Source organism: Chroicocephalus ridibundus, chromosome 9, assembly GCF_963924245.1.
Source record: "Chroicocephalus ridibundus chromosome 9, bChrRid1.1, whole genome shotgun sequence".
Classification (NCBI taxonomy): domain Eukaryota; kingdom Metazoa; phylum Chordata; class Aves; order Charadriiformes; family Laridae; genus Chroicocephalus; species Chroicocephalus ridibundus.
The window spans coordinates 11,579,399-11,607,274 of NC_086292.1; the positions used below are offsets into that span (position 1 = coordinate 11,579,399).

General features: G+C 39.5%; 1 protein-coding gene and 1 long non-coding RNA gene across 4 annotated transcripts in view; one reads left to right on the forward strand and one right to left on the reverse strand.

The window, feature by feature from the left end:
* The window catches only part of GRIA3 (glutamate ionotropic receptor AMPA type subunit 3), a 154,318-nt gene that overhangs the window by 48,710 nt on the left and 77,732 nt on the right, over nucleotides 1–27,876 (forward strand). For all 3 annotated transcript variants that reach the window (XR_010072599.1, XM_063346901.1, XM_063346900.1), the window contains exon 4: nucleotides 21,464–21,651. Coding sequence is in view for 2 of the 3 variants with exons in the window: in XM_063346901.1 (XP_063202971.1) it covers nucleotides 21,464–21,651 (188 nt within the window). In the remaining variant the exon portion in view is untranslated. The remainder of the gene's footprint in view (nucleotides 1–21,463; nucleotides 21,652–27,876) is intronic.
* LOC134520964 (uncharacterized) lies at nucleotides 5,279–27,469 on the reverse strand. Its single transcript, XR_010072600.1, has 3 exons — nucleotides 27,345–27,469; nucleotides 6,432–6,592; nucleotides 5,279–5,474 (listed from the first exon to the last, which is right to left on the reverse strand). It is a non-coding gene; the product is annotated as an uncharacterized LOC134520964 (long non-coding RNA).

Here is a 27,876-nt window from a genome sequence, read left to right on the forward strand (position 1 = left end):
GGCCAATGATAGATCCAAATTGCTTTGTTCAGTTGTGGCGGTTTTTTAATCAGCACTTATTTGTGGTGAGCATTTAACTGAGGCTCCTTTCCCCTTTGTAAAGTAAAAGCCACTTCTGGCTATTTTAATTTAGCCTAGTGAAATGGCTGCTGATCACTGAAAAGCCTTTTTGCTCCTTTCAGGTTCTCCTTGTGGCATGGTGTACAAAGCAGTCTCAAAGACAATGGCTCTGAGCTGTTCTTAAGCTGTCTAGATCTCAGAGTCATAGTTAAGAAGACTTTTCCAGAGAAGAAAATGCATGACAGTGGTCATTAAAGATTTCCTCAGGGTACCTTAGAATATTTTAAACACTCTGAAGCCATCAGATAAATGTGGCAAATAATGCAGACACTTTCAGGTGTCTCTTTTAGCAAGATGCTTCTTACTGATCACTGTAAGGACATAATATTGTCATTTTTGTAGCAAAGGCTATATATGGCCTTGTAAATTTATAAAAAATAATGGTGTATGTATATAAAATACATATATATAGTGATACAAAAACAATTATGTAGTCTGGGATTAATATGAGAAAGCATTCATTAAAACTCTTGGGTGGCTTCAATACAGTATGAGCGCTGTAGTTAATACCTAAGTATGGGTAGTTCTAATGGATGAATACATCAAACTAAAATGTTGGATAAGGTTATGATATAAACAATATATTTCTTCTATTGGATGTAATTTTCTGTTGCCGTTGTGTCCTGCTGAGTCATCTAAAATATACGAAAGAATACGTAATTGTCACTTATATTTATGAAATGTCAAAGTCATATACTATATCGACCTCAATCTATGTGCATTAATTCATGAAGAATATAATTTGATGAGTTTAAGTCAGAACTGCAGTATGAAATCCTTTCAGTGCGGTTTAATTATTTTGCCAGCATTATATACACATAACACCATCATAGTCTAGACTGGATTGTGTCATGATCTGCTCCTAAGACTAAAGATACTGTAAATCTGTTTCCAGATCAAAGAGTGCTATTTGCTGCAATCTTATTTCTTGCTGGCTTCCCCCCGCCCCCCCCCCCCACTTAAAAAGAGGGAAATTATTATTTTAGGAGTTAATATTAGCCTTCAGTTTGTGCAGTTTAGCACATCTTTTATTAGCAAGATAAGGCTTTATTCTTTAAGGGGGGGGGGGGGGGGGAAGGACAAAAAAGAGGGAAATTAAAAATAAAGAAGCCAGTCTTCTGACATTGTTTGACTCAGCAAGATCAGACCTTTGAGCTGACTACGCCAGTGTCAGTAATTGCTCTGTAGATAGAATTGCCTATTGCTTAGTAGTACTAGCATTATCGATCAGTTGTTTTTGTCCATGAACTGACAATGGTAACCTCAAATTAGATCAAGTTTTTATTAAAGAAATAAAATCAAGTTATGCCTGGCTGTAGACAAATAATAATGAGCTGTATGAACACATAATTATTGCAATAACATTTTTGCAGAGATTTCTTGAAAATAAAACCCCAAACCCTCCTGCCTGTTTTTTCTGCCACTCATTCTGCAGCTCCCTGCCTAATGTCACTTACACACGTAACGGGCAAGCCGAGGTATTTTTAATGACATTGTAATGGTTGCCCCAGAGAGGTGGGGAGCTGGGGGCGGGAGGGGAGATCTGAGCTTCTCTTTGAAAGGGGAGGTATGTGAGGGGGTGAATACAAGGATGCATAAGTTATTGCAGCCTCAAGGCAGCAGTAATTTATGCACTGACAGTTTGAGTTTCTTGCTATGCTATTTTAAAAAAGCCTTACAAAGTAACTGCCTCCGTTACATTAGTGTATGTGTTGGTTTTAGAGATATTCCACATCATGGAGACAGTTTGAACACAAACATTTGAAACACGTTCTTCACAGTGTGGCAGTTGTCCTGTTTCAGTAAGAAAAAAACTAGTAATATAAAAAGGATAGTTATTTTCCACATTCTACCAGGAATTCGGGTGCCCTGAAGGATTTTTCAGGGTTGTTTCATTGCTTATTTGTCTGGGTTTAGGTATGTTGATGAAAGTGAAAATTGTGGCTTTAGATGATGCATGTATATTGTATTAGTGTAGTTGTTATTGTAGTTGTCCTCTCTGGAACCATTTTGCTACATTTCTCAAAGAAAGCAACAAAATGGATGTGAATGGCATACATTTGAATAATGACCATTTTGGTTTGCGTGTTTTCCTTATGCTACAAATCAGAGAAAAGTCTAGCTGCCCACAGCATCCGTGATGTGTAAGACCAAACAGTGCTTCCCTTTTGAACCATATAATAAAATTTATGCATTAAAGCACCATTTCCTTGCAAGGAAGTATTAAGGGCTGTTTGATTATGAATTCCCATTTATATAGCAGTAATTTCCATTAGTTTAACAATTACTGTGAAACTACACATCTGGAAGCATAAATACAGTGGCTTCAAAAGTTTGAAGTGTATAGAGTTACACTGAGTTTCCATTAATAATATATATGAAGCCAAACATATTAAGTGCAAGCAGCTGTAGGCCATTACAATTTAGATTTAATTTAAGTAATCACTGGATTGACCTTCTTCAAAATCTGGCCACAGTAGGCAATATAAACACATGATCGTCTGTCTGGTAGTGAATTTTAGATGCCAGCTGCATCCTCATAACACTTTATTGGGTCTCCTATGAAAATTACGGATAAAAAGATAATGGGAACAATGATGTTATTTGTTCTTAAGTTTTAAGTGCTATTCATTTTGCATAGATACGGTCCTGGTTTATGGGATATTCATTTGCATTTTTCTGCAGATAGTGTTTTTTTGACTTTAGTGACCTCCCTCTGACTATAAAGCTGGATTTTGTCAAAATGTTTTTAACATTAAAACTTTTACTGCAGTGAATTCAGACTGCTACTGAATTGTAACCAAATCGGTTCAGTTGTGTAAAAATCAGAGTATGCCTCAGAGCACAGCAAAAGCCATTCATTGCATTTCTTTGAAGTGAAGCAATGCAGATTTGCACAGGTGAAGATTTGACCTTATATGTTGAAAAATAATTTCTTGACAGGTCCATTTGAAAGAACAAAATTGTAACACAGAGATAAAAACTTGTACAAAATCCTTATTATAAAATAAGATGAAAAATTCTCCCATATTTTTATATTCATATGTTCTTTTTCCAAATCCCAGATAGGTTAATTTTTAGGACTTCACATGAATAATGGATGCTATTTAAAATGTTTGCCTAAGAACAATGAGTTCGTTGTATCAATAATGAGAAGTTTTATTGTGGGCGGCTTTGTAATATTTTGATTGTCATGATTTATACCACTCTTGAGGTCAGATGGTAGAAATGTACTTAATTGTTGTATTTAACCTGCACTCATTACTGAAGTTGGGGAGGGAATACGTTTTTGCTTTCTGTTCCTACAGCATCTACCCAATGAGGGTTCTTAAGAACTACTTTAAACAAATAATTGCTGATTATTGCACTGGAATGAGGGGAAATGGAGAAGCTTCAGTGGACATTTTGTTAGAAAATTGAGAATTGGCTTCAGTTTTTATTACTTGAAGTATATTTATGTGAGTTACAGTATGAACAATAGCAGCCTCAATTGTCATACAGAGACCAGAGTCTAGAAGCAATAAAAACGGAAATCGCTGTGTCACAAGGGAAACTAGTTTTCCGTAAACTAATAGAAATGATGTTCTGATGATTTCTGTGTGATCCTTCAGGGATTTTTAGGGACATATTTCTTAAAGAAAGACTGAAAGCTGTTGTTTTTCCCTAGTTTTAGTCTTTTTTTTTAATGACTGTCCTTTACAGACTGTTCCTTGGTGTGGTGCCTTGTTCTCAAGTTACTATTCACAGTCTTTCCTCATTTCCTTTCCAGGGCTTTCTACTTTATTCTGTGATAATATAGCACTTCAACATAAGTAACAAATGTATATTTTCTCTCCTTCCTGACAGAATTAAAGCTTAGAAAGAAAATTTTGTTCAAATTAAAGTCAAGTGGAACCTGAGAAGGAGTGGGAAATGTTAAGTGAAACAGAAATTACCAAATTAATTTTGAACCAAGCTGAAAAATGTTAGTTTAATTGCAAAAAATCTGGTCCATGTTATTTTAAGATTAACCTTTAGTTTAATCTTTGTTCAGATTATGAAAGTAAAAGTCATTAACTTTCATTTCGAAAATATTTTCCTTCAGTTTTTTTCAGCCAAGTTATAAATTCAGCTTGGCCTAAACTAACTTCTAGCTCTGGTCCCCTCCTCTTCTAAAGCTCTATTCTTCCAGTAAATGTAATGTTAATTGAAAAAAATTCACCCAAGTCTACTACTAAATTAATGGAGCTGTAACTGCTAACGGGACACTTCCCTAAACGGTAAGTGAAGTTATACGGCCATATGTGAATCGTGCAGGGCATCAAAGAACACTTTTAATTTGTTTGAGAGTGGCCAATGGCCACACTTTACAGAAGAAAACCAACCAGCAATAAACATGCTCCTTTTGGCCAAAAATAAATGTATCAGGACATTATTTTAGCAATCTCCACATCTCAGTTAAATATATCATTTTACTCCGTACAGGGATATAATTTCACTGAGACTAGAATTATTTGCATACCTGCCTTCAATTGTTATCATCCACACTTTGTTTTATTTTACTAGTAACTATTTAAAAAATAATAAATCACAGCTAAGACACTGTAAACATATTATAAATAGGTTCCTGTGTTAAATTTGGCCAAAAGCAAAATGGATAGTTAGTGATGATTTTTAAATCATGAAATTACGGAATTATTGCCCTTCTGCATTGTATAAAATTATTTGTCATTCATTGATCATATGTAGATATTAATAAACATCCCAAATAAAAAGCACAAAATTATCATTAACATATTTCGCTAAAACAAATATAACAGGTTTTGATTAAAATTGTTCAGGAGCAGAGCAAACTTTTTCACGTTTGTTGTATTTTCAGCTCAGTGTAGTCTTGTCCCCGTGACTCCTGTGTACTGTTGTATAGTGTTGAACATGCATTGCATTATTTTTGTAGACTTCTTAAACATTGTTCACTTAAGCAACAGGTTAGCAAAGTGAATAATAACATACTATTTTATTGATGTACACGAGAGACACTTCCCTTTGCCCTAGGTGTTAGTTTGTATTTACATCAGGCATGATAATCAGAAACAGATGTCTGAACCAGGCCTATTGTAAGGAGCTATTTAAGAGCTAAGGCTTTTGAGAGTAGATTCTACCCACACGCAAGAACCATCAGACAAGAGGCAGTCGGCTTTACTTGCTGTCATATTTCTTGCATGGTACTTTCCAGACAGTCAGCCTAATTTCTGTAATTTTTGTCCCGTCTCACAGAAGAGGAATGGTGCTGTGGCACCGCAGGACTCAAATGAAGCCGTGGTACATAGTTGTATCTTCTAGTGGTGAGAGTATTTTTGCGGACGGAATAGATGAACCTAGACAAAATCAAATGTTGAGACTGTCTTATCTCACAGCCCTGACTGAGATACCCTGGCACGTATCGTTCATTCTCACACTAGTTCTTACAAATACTGTGATAAAAATCTCATTAAAGCTGATGAGAGGTTTTCCTTTGTGCTATTCAGTTTTCAAAGCAAAAAATCCTAAGCAACAGGGTAAAGGCTCCAAAATCCATTGAGCTAAGTAACAAAAAATTACCCTGCCAGGAAAGCAAGCATTTTTGTGCTGCTTGTGGAGAACAGAGAAGTTGGTATCTTTTCCATCAGCTGTGGCCCTGATCATACAGGATCATTGCATACTATTCTCTTCTAGCATCCAGCTCTGCACAGTGTTGTAAGGAGAAGTGGCCTCTTCTAGGCCTCTGGTCTTTTTAGATGAAGTCAAATTGCAAGGTAATCCCAACTTTTTTCTTCGGCAGTTAACAGAAATGTGTAGTTTAAAAAGCAAGCCTTTATACATTGGGGTCTTGTTTTCTAATGGTGCCTGGAAGTGACTTTATGCATGAACTGCGCTTGTTTCACTAATTGGATTGTTGCATTCAGCTGCTACGAGTTGCTCTGACAATACCCAGTGGAGCCTCTACCTTCTGCGGGTGAGGGTAGTCATGGTGCATCAGTTTCACTGCAAGAGTAGCTCTGTTAAAACCATCACATTTGCTGACCATTCAGTAAAGGTCATTCTGTTTGTGACAGAACAAGCCAACCAGAAAAGAATTACATGGCTTCTGGCCAAAAAAAAAAAAAAAGAGTAAGGGCAATATTTTGTCTTTTTTTTAGGATCTCTCCCTTTTTTTCCTTGGGATTCTTTCCAAAGAAATTAAGTGTGTTATCCATGTGACTTTTGGGAGAAAGAACATTTGAAATAGCCTTTTAGCAATGCATAACTGAAATCAGGATGTGTATGTCAGATACAGATGTTGCAGTTTTACTTACTGTGTAGAGGGATGCAGTCTGTATATCCAGCAAAGCAAGGAAAAGCTGGATTCCACCACATTCCACCTGAGTGCGGAACTGCTTTAATGCAATCTAAGTGCTGCCACATCAGGGGCTTCGTCTCCCACCTTCCTTTGTGCTAGTAATGGTATCTGGGAGCACTAGGGAGAGAAGACATAATTTTGGTCTTCACACATCAAGAAGAAAATTTAAGTCATTCTATGAAAGACAACTACTGATGCAGAAGATTACTGAGTATTGCAAGGCAATCCCATGGAACCGGAGTGCTGAAGGTGGATCCAGTGTGTGTTTGAAGATCATGCTCAATATTATTGCTCTGAGGAACTAACTACGTGAAGGATACAGGAACTGAAGCTTCAGCAGGGAGTGAAACCTTTCTCACATTGTCAGTAATGAATGTTTATTTAAGAGAAAAATCAAACAACAAAATACAAGGATAGCAAGGAAGAGCTTTCCTATGCCACACCAGCTGTTGAGCTCCGTGCAGAATTCCTAGAGAAATCAATAGGAGGTATGTCTAGTGTATTACACTCTTCCATACTGCATGAATCTCATGCCCGTTGGCCGTGAATTGGCCTCGGTAACTACCTAAAAGATTCTAATTTGGATTCAAATTTACCCATTCTTTTTTGGCCATTATAAAAATCAACTCTTAAAAGATCTAAGTTACTCCTGATATGCCGAGAGAGGAAAACAAAAAATATTGTTTTGCTTTATCTTTAATAGTTTACCGCGGTTGGTCAGTACAAGTTAATTTTTAACATCAAGAGATGAGACATATTACTGTGTTCAACCAGAAATAGTAAGCCACTAGCACAGTGGAAAAACTATGGTGCGTGTGGTGCACAATCACAGAATCACCTTGCTGGTGGGTGTTTAAGCCTGTAAGCAGTTGGATACAGCACCTGCTGCTGTTCCCTCCACAGTGAGTGGCAAAACCCCCTGGAACTCCGCAGTGCTGGTGGTGTTCAGTGATTTGGATTAGGTGAATTACTTTGTGATTGCTGTGCTTCAGAAGAAGTATTTGCAGGTCGGGTAAATAAGATTTCTTATAGCTGTTGACAGGCGCTGTGGCCATGGCCTGATCTCTGAGCCAAAGAATGACATGGAAAATGTTGCAAATTGTTGGCTTTTAAGTTTTGAATGGCGTGGGGTCTTTCCTGTCATTCAGGTTTATATGCTTTGATCTAAACTCAGATCTTTTTGTGAACTCTTTTAGAAATAACACATACTAATCTCCTCAGGAATATGGCTGAAATAGTCGCAAGTGATCTCTGAATTCCACAAAAATTCCACATGGCTTTGGCTGAAGCAGATTTAGGCTAATGTTGGTTGCCAGTGTTTTAAAACTCTTTGCTGGGAGTGGAAAAGAGCTGATCTAGAACATACACAGTTAATTTAGCTCTCTTCCTCCCAAAGTGTTGTGGTTCCAGGATGTAAGAGGGAGAATAATATACTACTATCTGTGGAAAATAAGGTGGTGGTGTTGTGTGGACACCTGAGGAACTGGAAAGTCAAGTTGTTTCTCTTCTGCTGCTCAGGACAGATAATGGCATAAATCCGCTCCTGTACAGAGGACATTTGGGAGTGTGCTTGAGTTAGGCTGAATGAAGTGGCTTATCCTAGAGTTCCTGAACCTCTAGCGCAGCATGTAATCAGTGGAGGTATAGACAAGACGTGCTTAACTGCATGGTGGTAGGACCATGGTCTCAGCCCTGTGTCTTTCATCCAGCATGCTTTTATTTTTAATCCTCCCTCAGTTCCACATCACCCAAGGTGATAGAGGTGAATCTCAACGGGGGAAGTAAATGAGTAAAAGCCATGAAGTGTAGCAGGGGAGACAACAGTGCTATTTCTGAAAGACAGGAATGAAGACACCAAGACTTTCATTACTGGCAGAGACAAAAGGGCTGTCCAAAGAATGAGGACAGAGATGCGCAGTGTAGACCCTTTAAAATGGGGACAAAACTTTTGCTGCGTAAATAGAAAAGGAATCAGTGAAGTGGTGGGACATGTTCCAAACAGTGAGCAAGAAAATCTGGCATTGAGAGCTAAGATGTCAGGGAGAGCTGTTAAGTGTAGCACTACAGTTAAAATGTGATTCTTGACCTCTTGATACGCTATGGCATATAGCACAGAGCACAGTCAGACTAATCCAGTGTTTAAAGAATATGCTTTTTAGATGTTTGCTTTTTTTTTTATGCAGAAGCAACACTAATAGAACTTTTTGCCGTAAAAAGAAAGATGTTGGCTGATTTTTCACTGCAGGGGGAAGGTTACTTAGTATTGAGTACAATCAGAGGAGACCAGCTCCCTGGAGTAAGCACAGGCATTATATTCTGAGCCCAGAACATCTGTACATTAATAATTAGTAAGGTTAGATGGAAATTTTTTACTGAAGTCAACTCCAGTTGCTCACAGGCGCGACCGACCTGGTTTTCCCTTGCTTTTCATACCTGCACAGAGATAATTACAGCAGCAGAAAGTGTTAAAACAAAGAAATCTTGTTTAGTTTACTTTGGGCAAAAAAATAAGTCTAACCAACAAGTGCCACTGTGCTGAAGGAGGGCAGTGGTGGAATGAGAACCTTTTGTTTTAAAGTATTGATTTGTACGGAACACTGAAACCTTTCCACTCTATATACCAGGGACCTCCCTTGTTCTGTGAAATCCTTCTCTGCCTGAATGACTACGGTAATGGTAAACGGAGTGATCAGAGCTATCAGTGCTTGTGCTTCTGGCTGTGTGTACCGTTCGCTGTATTTTTTCCTCCTTCAGATTAGATAATACTAAACTTTTTGCATATTTTATCATTGTAGTTTGCTAACCATGCAATCAGATTTGTGAGGCTTTGGAGTCATGGAAGAGTAGTCATGCATCAGTAGAATATCAAAACAAATGGAATAGAAGAGTTCTTTTGTTTCACTGAATATTGGATTGAATATTCAAATAGCATATAAACATTTTAAATAATAGTAAACACTTGGCAGTGTAATTGGGTACAAAGCCCAACATAATTGGAGTACTGAGGCTGACTGGTCCCAAGAATGTGTTTGTTACAGCTTCCTAATTTTACAAAACAACTCTCGGAAAACATTAAGAGCAGTTTAGTTTGAAACTATGAAAAAGGGAGTTTGCAGTTTACATGCAACCCTGTCCTTTTGTAATAGATACTGTACCACTCTGCAACCTTGGAGGGGAATTTTCTAACTCCCTTTTCTTCTTCAAGCTAATAATTGATAGTCTGTCTCAGATCTGTGTACATCCTATTTAGTCAGGCAGTCCTTATCTGTGCGTTTATTGAACATGTTGCAATGAAATAACTAATTAACAGTGTATTCTGTAGAGAATTCTGTGCCACTTTTTAAGCAGGCCACAAAGTACACATTCTGAGAAGCACATATCCTATTTTCATAAGTGATTTCCAAAGGCACACAGGACAGGTCTTTCAGAGGTATTTAGGGTTTTAACATGCGCGTAGTCACACTTTGAAAAGCACCTCAATGAGATACATGCCTGGCTGTCATTTAAACCAGTGGAGTGCAGGTACCTCACCTGCTTAGATTCTTCAGCATCTGCATCTTAATTGCCTCTGAAAACCTACTCCTGCCATCCTACCCAAGTCCCTTTTGAACATGAAAGACAGATAACCTGTGAAAATTTTACCTATGCTTCACTGCACAGTGAGCCCATTTCAGAGAGGATCATAGGCAAAAGTATTAGTTGTTTCAAATACTCTAGTTCTTACCATTTCTAGATCACTTAACAGAATCTTTACCTTTTACCATGTGCACATGCACGAACAAGATTTATTTTTTTTTAATGTTTATTGATAATATAAAACTAAGAAACATAGTTTTACGTCTTAGTGATTTTGCTGTGTAGTCATGGATATATATGAGTGTATAGTCCAGCAGCAGTTTACACAGATTTAGTGGTCATTAGTTCTTGAAGGATACGTAACCTTTTATTTATACCGTTCTGTGTTTGTGGTGATCCAGCAGTGTACACTTCCATTATGTTAATGTGGGGACAAATTTTAAGGGTATATGCTTGTCTATCAGCAAGTCCTTTATATGCAGGACCAGTTTTTGTCCAAGGTGGTCAAGTATGGTAAGGTTGAGCCTCTGTTGAAAGTGCCTTTGAAGTCATATAGGTTCCCTGAGTCCGGTTTCTCTGGGAAGCCCATCATACTAGTATTTCTAAAACATCAATTATCAGAACAGTAAATTAGACAAATTCTGCGCATGCCTTGGTTCGGGGGGGGGGTGTGTTCATAGATCAAAATTGTGTTGTGCCTTCCTGTGCAAATTCCAGTTGTGGAGCATAAAAACGGATGCAATGGCACCATAAAGGGTGTGGGGGGAAGTCCAATCCATGGGAAAAATGCCCTGGAAGTGGGAGTGCTGTGGTCGTAAACCATCTTGGATGCTGTAGAAAAGTCTAGATCTGAAGCCCGACCCTTGCTGATGTGTGGAGCCAACTCCAAGAACACCTCTCCCTTTCCTTCCCCAACTGAGCACGCCAACGCTTGGAGAAATGAAGCCAGAGCTAAACTTTTGAATCACATTCCTGCCTACTTAGCAAATATTTATGCTGAAATGTTTGCACATTTCTATATAATCCAGCCTAATATTTCATCTGAGCTGCCTTCAGAGCTAAATCAGGAATAGCATAGTCAGTAACTGACCATAGATGCTTGAGTTGGGGGGGTGCCTATCTAACGTTACTGGCTACAATCCCTGGATTTAGAAGTTGCAAAATACAAAGTAGCAGCCAAAAAATATTCTGTGTGTTAGCAGAAAAGGGATAGCTAATTCTAAAGTTCTTAATGCGTTTTAAGATACCTCTAACATTCAAATGGGATTATAAGGTTGAATGCTAAAAACAAGGCACTGTTTCCCCTTTAGTCTCTTTCTTCCATAGCAGGCAAAACCCCAGGAACTTCCAGACTGGCAATGGGTAGTCTTTACTCTCTTGGTTACGTGAGCCTGTGGTGTGTCACCACCCTGCAGAATAAACCAGGTCTTTTTGATACACAGAAGATGATGGTGCAAGAAGTAATGGTGCTAGGACACTGATACAGAGCGCTGAACCGCGGCAGCCTCATTCTGCCACCTCGTCTGCGTCAAGTGTTTTGAAAGGGAACTTGTTACCCCCAAGCTTTATGCTGGGTCAGATATTGCCTACTGATGTCATGTTAATTCTCTGCTAACTTTGTAAATGGTCATCCCGTGGCTTCACTGCAGGAAGGATCGGTAGAAAGGAGGTTAGATGATATACCCTGTATTCTGATTAATGTGGTAGAACTACACTTCTATGTTCAAGCCCAGTTGAGACCAAATCTGTATTGCCAGGTGGTCTGGGAGGTACACAGATCTGTTTCGAATTAATATGAGACCTTGTAATTAAGGAGTACATCATTGTTATGAAGAGAAATGCTTGTACTGAAATAATATAGGTAATAGTGCTATATAAAAGCTCATCGTTGCTAGCCATTGGCAAAAAAAAGGCAGAAATAACTGAGTGACTAAAAAGAAACACACATGCAGACTGTGAGTATGGATCCATAAATTATCATTTATATTACCATAAAAACTCATTTAAATTTCAGAATATTTTTAAAATCAGTACTCACCCTTTGATTGCTATATTTTTTTTAGTGTTCAGAATAAATAAAAGGAAATTAACTTACGGGTTGAGACATGAGACACATTCCAGCTGCAAGGGCAATTAAAATGCTGGATACCAAAGGGTGAGATGTTGATGAAGACAGACTTTGAAAGGCTGATAGCATCTGTTAATGAAAATTCTCAGAGGGAAAAGATTTGTTTGCTCAGGTAGTTTGAGAAACAGAAAGTGTAGATAAAGGTTAGGGAGAGGAATAAATATTTTTCTAACATGATTGACTGAAGGTCAGATAGGAAGAATAATTTTACTATGTTTGAGGACAATTCAGCTAGCATAATTTTTTTCCAAGACATTTATCTGAGGTGAATCCAGTTGGGTTTTTTCTGATGAATATGTATTTCAATTCATAGTCTGATTACCATAATCTCCTGTGATTGTTTCTTCAAAGGAATAATATTTATCATTTTTTAGACTCAGCAGTTCCAGACATGTTTTTAAGAGAAGGCAGTCAGCAGTACTCTTGCATGCTCATGTAAAAAACCCTGTGCATATCATGGCGAAGAATTAACTTGTGTTATCAATAGTTTTAAGTTTGCAGCATACATTGAAATTACATTTTGGCTCTTTAGATTAATGCAGTGATATATGAGGCCAAGTTTTAGCTGTTTTCAAAATCCTCTGCTGTTGATAGGTGGATAAATTTCCTTTTCCCAAAACACTTATTGCCTATAACAAAATAAATGCACTAATATTCTCTCTTGGGTAAAAAAGTTATTTAAGCTTAAAAAATAATTAATTTCCTTTCTCAGATAATAATTCTGCACAATACTTTCCTCTTTACCTCTATTTGTAATTGTGCAACTTTAACGGAAATAATAAATAACACTTTCCATCAGTATCCCGGTTTACTGGGGGCTAGGTAGCTATTCAATTTACTCTAGCAAATAAGATAGGAGGAAAATGTGTTCTGAGATACCATACTGATGTTTTTACTATATAATTTCAGTGACTGGTGTGTTTGTAGGCAGTATAGGAATCTTTAAAAGTATACATTCAACTGTGTTACAGCTTGAAATAAAAATAAATCTAGATACGAATCAGGAGAACCTGAATTTGGAAATTGGCTCTGTTACTAATTCTCTGTATGGGATAGGCCAAATCATTTTTTAATTCTGTGTCAAATTTATTATTTGCCTATTTCATGTGGGAATGTTGGCAATAAATCTGTTAATTTGCAGTGCTTTGAGCGTTATTTGGCATTGTTGTTAACATTATTAATGTTTCTGTAAGAATTTACTGAAAACTGGGTGATGCAAAAACGTCTCGTGGGCAGTGTGCTGCTTTGTATTAAGTGTAGACCACTCTGTGGGAGATACAGGCCCAGGTACGATGTACTTCTGAACCATTGAAGCTGGGCTAAAGTGTTTCATTAAGGCAAAGATACATCAGGAGTTTTGCAGGCTCATTGAAGAGAGGAAGGAAATCCATATAGCTGTATCAATGCCGGTGGGAAGGCCAGCGTTAGCGTTTTATACAGGAGCACACCTTTTGTTTCTGAAACAATTCGTTGCACCATCTCACTCAGACCAGCCGCAGTCAAGCCTTGAGAGAAGCAGTTCAACAGCTTGGCTCATCACTGAGAAGCAGCACACTGTCGCCTTATTTATCAGGTGCCTTTCCATTTTCTATTTTTCTCCAAATCATACGTTAGGCCAAATATATGTCCTTGAAGTCAGTACTGTCGACAAAAGATGAGTTGAATTCACCATGTCTTGCAACATCTGTGCATGCTCTGATTTTGGATTTTGTAAGCTTTCCCCTTTGAGAACTGGCTTCACATAGAGTGTGTTACAGTTGTTCTGTAGACAAGTTAGGTTTTCTTTTGCAGTCTGATAATTGCTAACTCTGTGATTCCTAATTAGAATCTTTTTGCTGAGATAAATATATAAACACAATTAGATATGTATTTTTAACGTGCAGTAATTAGCCTCATCAGTTGAGTGCTAGTCGACACATTGAGATTTTTCTTCTCTTTTAGTTTCTCAATTGCAGGTAAAAGTTGTGAGTGATAACTGCATGATGATGCCTTACACAACTTCATGTCTGTATTTTCTTCCGTTGATTTCCATGCATGCTGCAAACACAGAAAAATTACATGACATCCCTCTCTCTTGACTATAAAGAGAACCTAAGGGACTGCATCCAAATGTGCCTGAAGTTAAGGACAGACTAAGGCCAAAGCATCTCACTTAGGCCTCACTGTGGTCAACTTGATGGCATCCGACATCAAGAGGATTATGGCTGAGATGCTTTCTATCCGTGGTGGCTAGGTGTGGTTACTTCAGTAACCACCGCACGGGAGTAATGAAAAATCCCGGCTTTGATGGTCTGAAAGAAATGCTTGGTAATATCTGTGTATCTTGGTTTCTTCTTTTTTTACCCAAAGAAACTTCTGTTCTGATCGTATCATTCCAAGGCTTTTCAGCTGAAGGCTGGTGCGTTGCAAGCAGCAGAGCCTGCTGTGAGCTGATTCTAGCTTGCACCACACAAGAGACAGTAAGTGAGGCTGCAAAATTGTGTGGTCGTGGGATAGAAGTGCTCAAAGGTGAATAGAAAGGAAAGAAACCACTGCAGAAGGCTGCATCTAGGCAAGGCTGGGATGTTGGATTTAAGGTTATGGTGTTACCTTCCCGATACCATGGTGTGCAGGACTGTACTCAGCAAATGGTTTATTTTGAATTTGCTAATGTCACTTAGAGCATGTCCTTGCTAGAGAATTCAGGACACTCGGGGAAGTTGGTGTTGGGCAGGAATACCATTGGAATTGAACTCCCTAGATTTGCATCCCACTTTATGCGTGACAGTACTGTGCTTACTGCATAGTTTTAGGTTTTTCGCTCTGCTGAACAGAGGCAAAGCCCTGGACTCAGTGTAGAGCTTGACAGATGAAATCTCTCTATACTTAAGCAGTTCGATTATTTTTTTTAATTCAGATCTCCTAAAGCTTGAAGTTAATTATTTTTAATGCTAATGTAGTTTTACCATTTTCCCATTTGCATGTAACAAAAGTTTTCCTTTTGGGAGGGCTCTCCAGTACCCCTAGGCCCATGTCTCCCAGATCTCAGCATCCTCTGGTGACAGAATGCCCTCACCATTACCTCTGCCAGCTTTCTGATAGTATCAGTATCAAGAGTTCTTAGGAATAAGTACACAGAGGATACCCTACAGCCCATGCCCGCTGGACAACACAGTGGTCTTCACCTTCTGTCACTTCTCAAAATACATCATCCCTTTCTCAGATTTTCTGTGCTAGTTCTTCTGCCTTCTCTGCACAATTGTTTACCTGTTAAATTTTTCTCAAGCAGAACATACTCTAGTTTTAAAGTGTTTCCATTTCATCTGTTTTCTGTTACCCATCTGCATCCAGAAACTATAATCGCTCCATTATTATTCCCTTGGAAATATTTAAGTAATGATTTGCATAGCAAAGCTAAAACTAGAACACAGCTCTTTTGATAAACTTTGGATCATATTGTTGTATTGAGGTATACCTATCTGTCCGACAGCAGGAGACTTGCCCACATCATTGTGAAAGTCATATGTAAAAGTCGCTTTATGGAGGTGACAGCATTGCTTACGGCATCTTTATGTCTGCCCTTGGTTATTGTACTCTTTGATCCTTTACTACATTACTCTTGTTTTACACTGCCACAGCTTCATTCAAAAACACTGGAGTTGCACTGACCTAAAACTTGAGGAAAATGAGGGGTGAGTTAGATACAAGGTTGTTATGAAAGAACAGATCAAGATGAAATGCGTTCAGAAAGAGCCATTAAAAAAAAAAAAGTCTTTTACTTGCATTCAGTGTTATCCCATCTCAAGCAAATGCGGAGCAGATGGTTTCTGTAAATTCTCCTTCAGAGTCAGGCAAGTTCACATTCACCCAGCCAAGCTGACATATCTGTTTGTGTAGATTTGTGTGTTTATGGATGACAGGTTGCAATAATGTAATATATGTAGAGGGGAAACTAGAGGTTTACTGACTAGAAAAAGCAGATGAAAAAAATAACATTAGAGTGTGTTTGCTACTTGGTCTAGAAGGTTGTTTGCTACCAGAATAGTGGAGTGTTACACTTTACATGCTGGTTACCAGATAGAAGTGATCAGGTTAAAATCAGGAGGAATGCAGTTATTCTACTTTTATTTAATAATTTGATCTTACATGTGTTAGACTGCAAGAGGACTCCGGTGTAGTAGTCAATTGCTGCACCTCTTACTGGTGACTAATTAGTGGCTTGTTCCTTGCTTCTTCCCCTACTATAAAATTGTTAAGCAGACATAGGTTATGCAAAGCATGCTCGCCTAACTGATGTTTGGATTTTGACTGACAGGGAGCGTTTGGGCTTGGCTAGTTGTTTTTCACTCACACCTAACATGCTGATGTGTTTGCTTTTAAATTAGTGCCAGGCTGAGTGCCAAACACACAGAATATCCAAGTATATCTCAATTTACAGACCTCAGGTACACTTGAAATGTAAGCTGGTGTCATAGATTTTGTATTTGTCTTGGGGAAGCACTTGCTTTGATGGCCTCCGTTCTGATGAGTTCATTGTGCCCTTGTCAAACACAGTCCATGCTTAAATCCCTGAAGTTCACTCACAGACCAGAATCTTAGTTCTTTGTATCGTGTCCCATAGACGTAGTTCAAAACACAAGTATTCAGACCCGAGCTGCTGTTCATTCAGCTGACACAAACATGCTTCGTGCCAGGAAAATATACCCCTCAGAGATCTTTGGTACGCAGCAAGGCAAAAGAAAGAGAGATGGCAAGCAAATGCTCTTTCATAGCTAATAGGAGGCTATGGTCCAAGATCTTATCAGGAACATTCAGGAAAAGAGTGATTTGCATAAGTGGGTAATTTTTTTTCTGTAAGTACTTTGGTGCCAATTGCAAGCGCTCATGTGATGCTACAGATGTTCCAGTGTGGTCGTTTACTCGTGACACATTAATGATTGCTGTTATTTAAATGAGTAAGTTCAGTGATGTCGTATACGGAATTTCATCTGTCTGAGCAAACTGCTTGGATGAATTTTGCTTACGTGGATGTGGGAAAAGTTTCATGAGCTTTTTTAGATGCAAAAGTGAAATGTCCTCTTCACCTGTGTTAGTAGGGTCAGCTGAGAGATGCTTGTATCAAAGGGATGATCTGAGGGACTGGCTTTGCTTCCCTGGCAGAAGTGTGAAGATAGTGGGTGAATTTGTGCCTTAGTCCAGCTGCAGGGAGGACTGCCTAGAATGTAATTCTGTCTGGGTTGTTTAAAGTACAGAGATAGCATTGCAACAAATAATATTTTCCCTGCTTTGAGGGAAATTTATATTGAATGTTTTCCCTCTTTGCAGCCTTCAGTCAGCAAAACTGAAAATACTTGCTTCAGCTCACTGAGTAGTAAGCCGAGCGCTTCTTTTGTTCTAGTTTTCTTAGTTGCCTCCAGCCCAATCATTTTGCAGACTGTTTAGATGAGGGTTAGCGCTTTTAAATCATCAGTATTTTAAGAATAAGCCAGACAATGACACATTTGCATATTAAGGCCAGGATTGTCTAAGCTTTTAGTAGATGCAGTTCAGATTGACTTGTGTGATTGCATTCAGAGATCAGAGGAGCAACCCCTCCCCAGTACAGGGCTAAAAGGCACCGAATTGTAATACAGGTCTGTTACATGACCTGGCAAGTGTGGGCATCACCATCGTGTGACCAGACGCATTTGTAAATCAGGAAGCCAACATGTTAATAATGTGGTGTTGTGAAGAGATGTGGCGCCATCGGAAGAGCTAGCCTCAGAAGCAGCGCTTCCAGAAGAATGCATGCCTTTCATCCCGCTGCTTTTTCACATCCAAGGTATGACTAAGAAAAAAGAGGTTGAAAAATCAGATTGGGGGTTGAATGAATTTTTTTCTGTTGTCTGTGTTAATGACTGTAGAACGAACAACCTCTGAATTTTAGTAATGGTATTATGAACCTGTTTTGAGGTGATCTCATTGCTGTAATCTTCTAGGAGGATGTCATTTTTTCTTGTCTTACCTAATATTTGGGGGCTTTATTGATTGAAGTAGTATAAACCAGCAACAGAAAGCCTTTCCTGCATGGCTCATCACAGAGCTGTGGTGAATTATCAGTCCTTTAGTCCTTTGGGATAGATCTGATGCAGACCATAGAAAAACTACACAGTAGAGGTAGTTGCTGTGTCCGGCTGGTTTCCTTTAGGGTGAATGAGATGAGAGGCACCCGTGAGAGTTCAGCACCTCCACGGTGCTCAGGGACGAGCACCTCTTGTGAAGCATCTGCACAGCGAGTTTGCTGGAGGGTAGGAATGGAAAAAGCTCGGTGTACAGGTCTGGTCACTGACGTGCACAAAATAGGGAAAATAATTTCCCCATTGAGTACCCCCGAACTGTCACAGCTTGCATTGTTATGCTAAGGAGAAAGAAAATTTCACGTTTGAAGGTAAAACGTTCTTTTTATTTAAACAATCACACTGCTTATGTAACAGCTCTCTTAATGGTAAAGTGCAGCTGGAGCCTGGAACATGTTGTTTACAGAAATACCTTGTAATGGGTAACTGTGAAATGTAGTAAGTGGCACTGAAGGCAATAGGCATGGAGAGGGATGGGAGGCTGGGAACAGTGAACGTGGGTTTGCGTAGATGCGAGTGCACTGCCTTCCTGAAAGCAGGAGGTTTGAACCATGCTTTTGTAAAACAAGGGGAATGGGCTTCGTAAAGGTCATCAAAGGACTGGCCTAATGAGCTGTTGCAGGAAGGGCAAACAGTGAGCAGGGGAGAGGGAGAGGGCCCCAGCCAGGTGAGCTGGCACAGCACAGACGGTGGCCATAGGGAGGATTTCAAGAACTGACAAGGGTGGAGGGGCCTGTGACTGTGAAAACTTGGTGTGACAAGGAGAAACAGGAGGTAGAGAAGACAGAAATGATGAAGCCCTGGAACTTTTTCATGCTAAGATTACTGTAATTATATTTTCATGCATAGGAAAAAGGCTGCTGAGTAACCTTGCTCTTCTCTTTCTTGAAATGATAACCACTGACTAATACACACACATGTGAAGCCACACACGCTCACACCCACACCAACATGCAGTTGCACAAAATTAGGAAAATTGCCCAGCTTTCTTCTGAGATATTCAAGGTTTGACAAAGCGAGCTCTGACTCACAGTGTTAACTGAAACTGGGTGCGTGGCAGTCAACCAACGGCGTCTGCTCTCCAGCATGTTCATTTTCACTTATTTCCTTGAGACAATTCATAAGTTTTGTATATGTTACTAGCAAAAAATAGAGCTATAGATGTATTATTTTTTTTTAGTGTCATGTTTTTTATAATATGTTGAGCCATTTTGTTCAATTTGGAGTGAAAAAAAATAGACTTATGGACTGTTTTGTTGTTTACAGCAAGCTCAAGGTTCATACTTAGACATATGAATGATGAAACAAAGTTGTAAATATTCATTACTTAGTGGAATCGTATTTTTAAAAGCACATCTTTGTACACAAAGCATTTGTAAATCCACATTAGTGGTATTTATGTTCCCACATCAGAATTCCTCGTTTGCAACCAACCAAATATCTTAGGCTTAGATCTTCCTCCTACATGTAATGGAATCACAGTGCTGTCACAGACATCACAGCCATTTTTGTAAAATATGATGTTAAGGAAGACTGAGTTCATTGTGCTATACATATGTAAATGCCTCCCTTTCAATAGTCTCAGGGGAAAGAAGATGCCAGTAAGAATTCTGAACCAGTGTACATATTAATTGTCACCACCTTTCATGGGATAGTAAAGTGCATTCATACAAAGAAAAGCATTAAGAATCAAGGAGGCTGCACAGGGAAAGTGAAGGCATTTAAGTGAGACTTAAGGAAGTCACATGGTAAATTATAATAATCTAACTGCAATCTAGAAAATCACACTCTTTCCTTGTTTGTGTCTGTAATGAGGTAATGATGCAGATCCTCTGGCTTCAGACAGCCACTGCAGATTTACAGCAGCCTAGAGAAGATGAGACTGCAGCACAAGTTCTTTGTTATTGGTGTGTACCCCTACAATGATATCTGAGTTCAAATAGCTATTGGTATAATTTGAAGCAGTGAACATGTTGTTCCTCAGTAGCTCAAACTCCTTTGAGTGTCAGAAGCGTAGGGGACTGGTTATCACAGAGCACACTTAATTGATTGTTGATCCTGTATGTTTATGTGTTTGTGTGTGTGAAGACATTCTGAGCTTCTGAAATCCGGCTGTGGATCAAAAATCCACAGTATGACTGAATGATTGGACTGAAAGTTTTACAAATAAATTATCTGGACGGAAACACATCTCACAGGGATGCTTCTGTGCAAAGAAACTCCACTGGAAACCACCATGTGTGCTTGAAGTAGATGACCTCTCTCTCTGATTGGCATCTGCACAGATTTGAAACAATTAGAACTATGCAAAAATTTTAATTTCCTGAATCAAAACAGGTAATTCAGCAAATTCCCTGCACATAGTATAATAAGGGGATGCAAATCAATTTCTGATGGCTTCTACATAGCATGACTTGGAGATTACCACTCCCAGTTCCACCTTTTGCTTGGGGATTTAACTTCAGTTCTGTCTGCTGCCCAGACGTGGCTGTTCACAAGAAATGAAATGCTGTTTGCTTGTATAATTTCCCTCCATGCAGTCTTTGGTCATTCTGTGCTGCTTCTCTCTGTTGAGGCTGCTAAATGAGTTGGTATTACCTTAATGAAAGTATTGAAAGTGTGGTTAATGCTGCTAGACTCCATATTTAAAAACATTTTTTGAAATCAAAGTGAATATCACTAAAATATTCTCTTGTGGTTCGTGGCTCCAATAACCAGTACAATGACTTAATTGGCATTCTTGTGCAGTGCTTGGATCTTTGCCAGTTAATGACCCATTGCTGCAGTCTGCACAGGCAAATTGCCCCTTCTGTCCGGCTCTTCAAGCTGATGGACTTTTGCCCAAGTAATGGCTGCAGGCTCCTCTTCTCAGCTGGCACGGACCCCAGGACGACCATAAACATCCCTGAAAGGATCATAATATGATATATTGGACAGATTCTGATACGCCTCACGGTAATATACCACCGAGCAATTCTGCTGAAGTCAGTGACTTTGGCAGTGGCGTAGCTGAAAGAAGAAACTGGTCCCTACACTGTTGCTTTCTCAAGTAATGAAGCACTTGCAGGCTGTAGCTAGTCTGTGTCCCTTTAGATGATGCAAGTTTTTGTGAATCCTTTGTCAAATATTCAACACAGTTCTTATTTTTGTTCTGTTTTCAAATGGTTGTGTTGTCTCTTCCCTCTACAGGATTTTCCATTCTTCAGGCCATTATGGAAGCAGCAGTACAGAACAACTGGCAAGTGACAGCCAGATCTGTAGGAAGTATAAAGGATGTTCAAGAGTTCAGAAGAATTATAGAGGAGATGGACAGGCGGCAAGAAAAAAGATACTTAATTGACTGTGAAGTGGACAGAATCAACACCATTTTGGAACAGGTATATGCTTTTCAGAAATTGTGATCTCTCTGTGACAGACATCATTAATGTTTCCAGAACTGTCTGTTTCTAGAAATTAATTAAATATCCATTGAGATATGAGTCCCAACAACTGTCCGGTTACCTAGTAAAATTAAAATGCCTCAGTGATGCTCATAGTTGGTGGCAGCACTTAATGTAACCTACCAGGAAATGTCTCTGTGATATTTTTTCCCAAATGTTAATAATGAATTATTTTTAAGTAGGTTAAGAACCTAAAACCTCAGCTGCCAGAGGAACATTTCTGGCATCTGGGCTACTTGTCGGGATTGCAAGACAGGTGCAGTTGGTTGAGTGGAACACGAAACAAGAAATAAAAAGCCAGTGAAGTAGTTTTGAATCATGTTAAAGAATTCCCAAATGGAAATATTGCTAATGAAAAATTCAGCTGATAGTCCAAACAGCTCATTAGCACTTTCTGGTACATAAAGCCCTTCCCTCTACACAGCCAGTGCTGTTGACAGGCTTAAATTGTGGGTGATAGAGTCTAAACACCTTTACTGGGAAAGATGCACTTTTGGGTGACTGCTTTGTTATTGCATGGCCTTCCCAGTGTTTGCTTTCTCTCAGAGGAATGGCCGTACCCCCTGGCCATCCCATGGTGCCACCCAGAATGCCTGTGCCACTGGCTCTGCTGTACAACGTGCTTGAAGAGGTATAGTTACAGCTACACATTGCAGGGAGCAGAAGCAGGACAGGTCCCTGCTGCCTGGGCTCACAGCAAAGCTGGTGTTGGTATGGAACCAAATCCATGATTCTCATTTATTCGTAGGTATGTGGGAATTCACTTACAATAAGACTGAAAAACCCTGTGATTATTGCCACTTAAAAAATTTAGCCGTGGGTTTATAGTATGGAATAGATCAGAAGTAACGTTTTAATTTCATGAAGCATTAGCATATCTCTTAGAAATGTTGTATTGTAAACTAGCAGCAAACTGACCTCAGTGCCATAAATACTGGGAAATGGAAAAGCTATATTCACTGAGTTCCTTCTCAAAATATTCAGTTCTAGTCAAGCCTTGAGGTGCATCACTGAGGGCCAGTCTGCGGGGACTGAATCGCTGTAGTCGTGGCCAGGTCCCATAACTGCGGGTTACAGGGGGCAACAGGAAGGAAAGAGGTGCTCAAGAGAATGTAGTACAAGCCAGTGGTGGTCTGTAACTAACAGCTGGTGTCATTATGATACTAGTACACAGCATTGCATTTCACACTGTATTTTTAGTCAAAATGGTGAGTGCTCTCTTTAGGGAAATTCATACTGCAAAGTGCAAGAAACTTCTATCTTCCCCCCGGCCCTTTCATTTGCTCCCGTTCTTGCAAAAGATGCAGAACACCATACCCACAGCCCACTCTTCAGAAAATTATGCAGGAGAGCACCCCTGAGCCAAGCTTAAATAGCTGTTTGGGCCCACTCTCAGCTGGGGAACAGGCCTTTTGTTGATCTAACTCCATTTACGTTTTGTTCTCTCTTTCTTATACTGTGCAAGTGAGAGAAAAAAAAATAATCAAACCATTCCAGTGCCTAAAACGAAAGCTATATGCCAAGCAAACCATATTGCAAAAAAATGGTGAACTCTGCTTCTCTCCTTCTTCTGCAAGCATTCTAAATTCAAACCTAGTGAAGTTTTAATTTTATTAAATGTTTGATTCATCTATCAATGTGTGTAGCATCTGTGTAACTAAAGATTTACTGTTGGAGCCTCCAGGTTTCCCCAAACTCTACAGTACACTGTACACTACTCACACTTTTGCATCACTGAAGCCTTTCTATTGTCATTATTGCATTGATATAGCCCATCTCTGTACTGTTAACTGACTCTATTGTGCCTGCTGTACATCTTTTGAACTTTATTTACACAAAATTATGGCGTTTCCTTGAAATCTTTATCCTAAATTATCTCCAATATTTCTAAAGGTCTTAAAACTTTCTTGCAGTTGGATTTTAGGACTGTATCAACCAGTTTTAGCCAATTGATTGAGCACTGTCAGTCCATTATTTTGCAATCAAATCCTGTGGACGTTTTCACACATAAATACTATGTCATATATGTTGACCCATTGATGTAATGTGACTGTTTCTACTTAATTTCATTGAAGATACTCATGAGCAAAATTGCTGGAAATGTCTGAATCAAAAATGGATTTAGAACTTTTTGTTTAGGAAACCAAGCTAGATAGTAAAGCAAACTAAACCTACCTGCTGAGATAAATACTGTATTACTAATCAGGTCTTTTTAGCAATCTAACAAGAGGAGTCTGGTTATGTAGCACTTTTTTTTGAGTATTGTCCCATTTATTTTACTGGGACCATTCACTTGACAAAGAATTGCCTGAGTAGATCCCAGGCTGGCGCCTCTGGTGCTAAAAATATCTTCTGAAAATAATTTCCAGAGGTTTTTTTATCTGATACTGAAAAGCAATGACTTAAGTTTCTGCAGGGAAAGTCAGTAATGGTGGACCCCAGGTTGATAGCTGAACAATTATTGGTTTTAGGCTTTTCCTTTCATTTCGTCTGCTTACCTTGTTATCTTCTCATAAAGTAGTTAAAAAATCTCACAAATATGTGTGGTACTTAAATCCAGCCAGCCAGTTTGCTCAAGGGAGTGGTGAGTTGTCTTCTTTATAGCCAACTATATTTGCTGATAGCATACCATTGAGGGGGAAGATAACTCTGGATTTACATATTTCAAATCTAGCATTTTATTGCAGTTGAGAAAGTCAAGTCGGTGCTTTCTGTGGAGTCTAGAAATTCTGCTCAGCTAAGAGGCAGTAACATCTGAGCACGTTAACAGGAGGCTGACTGCACAACTGCAGGTGGCTTTGGAGAGCTTTTTCCCAATGAGAGCAAAGGGAGGGCAAGACTCTCTACCTGTTATGGCAGAGTACTGATGGACAAACTCTGTCCCACAGAGGGTCGGCATAGGCTGCCTCAGTCCAGCTGCCTTTCCATCCCTCTCCTTTTTTTGTCCTCCTCAGGAGCACATCTTCAAAGGCCAACCCTCCCATCACTTTCTGGGGGTGGTGCCTCCCTCCAGAGTGGGGGTTTGCTGTGGTCACTATGATGGGGATGTGTGGCACCCATCATTTCATTTTCTCAGGGACAACAGCAGCATTTGCCAGGGACTCTGGATTTCAGAAGCTTAAATAGGACTTATTCAAGAACAAAAGTCATAGCAGAAATAAACAGACGGTAAACCACTAAACAGTCTACACACGTGCTGAGTTTGCTATCAGACTTTTGGGCTCTTGGCCAGGCCATTCGGCAAGCTTGTCAGTTCTCTGCTCCAGAAACCACATATCATGGCTTTGTGTTAGTGCTTGGATTAAATAAGAGTGACCTCTTCTCCTGTATTAGGCTGGTCAGCGTGTGCAGTTCTCTTCCTTTGATGCTTTTTTCAACTGGTTCAAACCAGGGTATACCTCTCTTCCAAAAGAATAGGCTTATCTAAAGACAGGTACTCATCTGAAGATTTTCTTCAGAGACTTCAAGTCCTGCTGGAATACTCTTTACATTCCTCCAGCAACATACAGACATGTGGGTCAGTGACCTTGAGTATTCCATATGCCTTTAGCATCTGGCACATCTGTATGTCCCTATGTTTCCAAGATCTGAAACGTGTCATATGAAGAATTTCTCTTCTCAGGGCTGGCTGGTACCCAGGAAAGGTTCTCTCCCAGATGTCTCCCCCTGGTATGTAAGTGTAAAGTAGGGGAAAGAGGACACCTCAGCTCCTACTCTGCCTGGGTAACCTGTTTTGTGCCAGGTTTCCCTCCGCAGCACATCTCGTTTCATTCCCTCTTCAAAAATCTTGTGACGGGCCCCATATTGTGTCCTAGAGGTGGATGCCCTGCCCAAATCACCTCTGACCCTGTCTCTTCAGCTGCAGAGTGAGGGGAATTAGAGAGATTAATGGTTGTTCTGTAAGTTATCATCTATTTGTTCACTTGCCCTATGGTTCTATAACCATTGAGCAAGTGGATCCGTATCCCTCCTTCCACAACAAAACTATATCCAATCAAATCATCTAGTGGCCTCTCAAGCATACAGATAGCAACACTTATGTCATGCAAAATTCATGAGCTCCCCACGCTTCTTGTCCCTTGATGCTAAAATATTCCAGTATTCCTTCACAGATAGATATAAAATTTTGTTCTTATATACAGAAGAACATTTTCTTCTGAGAACTAACAGTAAGCTTTAGCCTGTTCAACTGTGTATTTAGAGACATATTTTTGAGTTAAGAAATATGTTTTTCTTATTCCCAAGATAACAAGCTGTATTTCAGACTAGAGTGGCTTTGTGTCCATTTAGAAGAAAATCTCCTGAGGGAAAATAAAGAGGAAGAAACTCTATTCAGGATCAAAATGGTGAAACTTTACAAAAGACCTGTTTATTCCAGAGACTGCATGCTTTTATCAAAAGGACACTATCTCCAAACATAGTCATGAAGGTTAGGCTCCAAGGCAATCTCTGTACTGAGTCGAGGTATCTCACAAAGCAGAAGCAATATTACAGTAGAGAATGCAGTCCCCAAAATTTTACAATGACAGTCAAACCATCAAAGACTTGAAGTAAAGCATCCATAGGATTAAGAAGGGTTATCTGATTGACTGAACTCTGTCCATTGCAAGCACTCACTATGGTTTGACCTTTGAGTCTGAAATTTTGAGATTAGGAAGATGGTCTGCGGGTTTTTGGTACAGCCCCAGCTGCATCCTTCTGCAGACCTGTTCAGATCTCAGTGAACTGTGCTCACTGCAAAACAGCTTTCACATTGGGGTGTCATAAGAATAAATACAAAACCGGAGTAGTCGAGTGACCAATGGCCATTAAAAAGTACAACAATAAGGAAAAATGTAAGTGAAAAAATCAATGCCTCTTTCATGTAAGCTTCTTTGTTTATGTGTTACGTTATAAACAGTCTGGTATGAGTTTGCCTGTATTCTCTGTAGCAATTAAAAATATAATAACTGCCTATAAACACAGTGGGATGCTAGAAGGAGGAGCAGAGCTAAGGGCAGCTTCAGCTTCTGCTTTGCTTATGAACCCCAGTGATGCTGTGTCCTCGGAAAGTACGGTGTGCACGGAGCACTGCCTCCAGAGCAGTGGGCCACCACCGCCTTCTCCGGGGCTCGGTGCCACGGCCGTGTCACAGCATGGTTTTATCCTTTGTGTGGAGCTGTATGGAGCAGAGGAGGGGGTTCAGCTGAGGCTCCGGGAGTATATTTGATATGTACGGTGTTGTGTAATGTCACTCAAAAACTGGTACAGCGCATTTTTACATTTCCAATGAACTAGAAATTTAAAATTTAGGGCATTTCTTCATTAGGCGCCCATGAGTATTGTTGAAACCAGGTTCTAAAGCAGAATGAAAGGTCACTTCTTCCCCTTCACATCCAGAGAGTTTCAGCAGCTCACAGGCGCATCTGGGCGTGCGGGGAGGAAAGGGGAATTACTTCGGTTAGTCAGACCATAGCTAGCGGAAGGTAAGTAAAAAATGGGCATATGTCAAAAGCGACAGCTGCATCTGCCTTAAAGGGGCTGCTTCTATCAGCTGTAAAACTAATAAAGGGCCAGAGATGGATTGCTAAAGCAGAGAGAAATAACACCTTGGGTTAATCTGCCCCACATATAGCACATTTCACACATACCTGAGAATGTCTCTCTAAAGCCGTCATCCAGACTTCATAAAGCAGGGCAGGTTCCAAATGACAGGAATTTAACAGAGTATTAGTCATCCCGCAGAACGACTGAGGTAATGGCACACAAAGCTTAAAAGTGTTCAAAAGACATTAAAGCACAGTTTTAAATGTATCTGATCAGTAATAATAATAATTAATACAAAATGTCTCACCGTAAATGTGCAAGCTGCCGTATGTAGAAGGCCGCTGCCAAGCAACTCTGGTTTCTTATGCCAGAGGCGTATGAACCTGAAGTCACCATTAGAGTTTTTATTTTTCTGTGATAGTAGCAATTACTCATTTTATGTTTTATGATAATTCATGGGATATAAATGCACACACCAATGCACACACATGCATCTGCTTTTGGTATTTTGCATATTTTTACCACAACATTTGTAGTATGCTTTTATGCAGTTACAGGTGTATTTATATGGCAACCTCTGCATTGCCATTAAATGTACAGAGAGCCAAAATCTTTTCTCAGTTAACACTGCTGCAA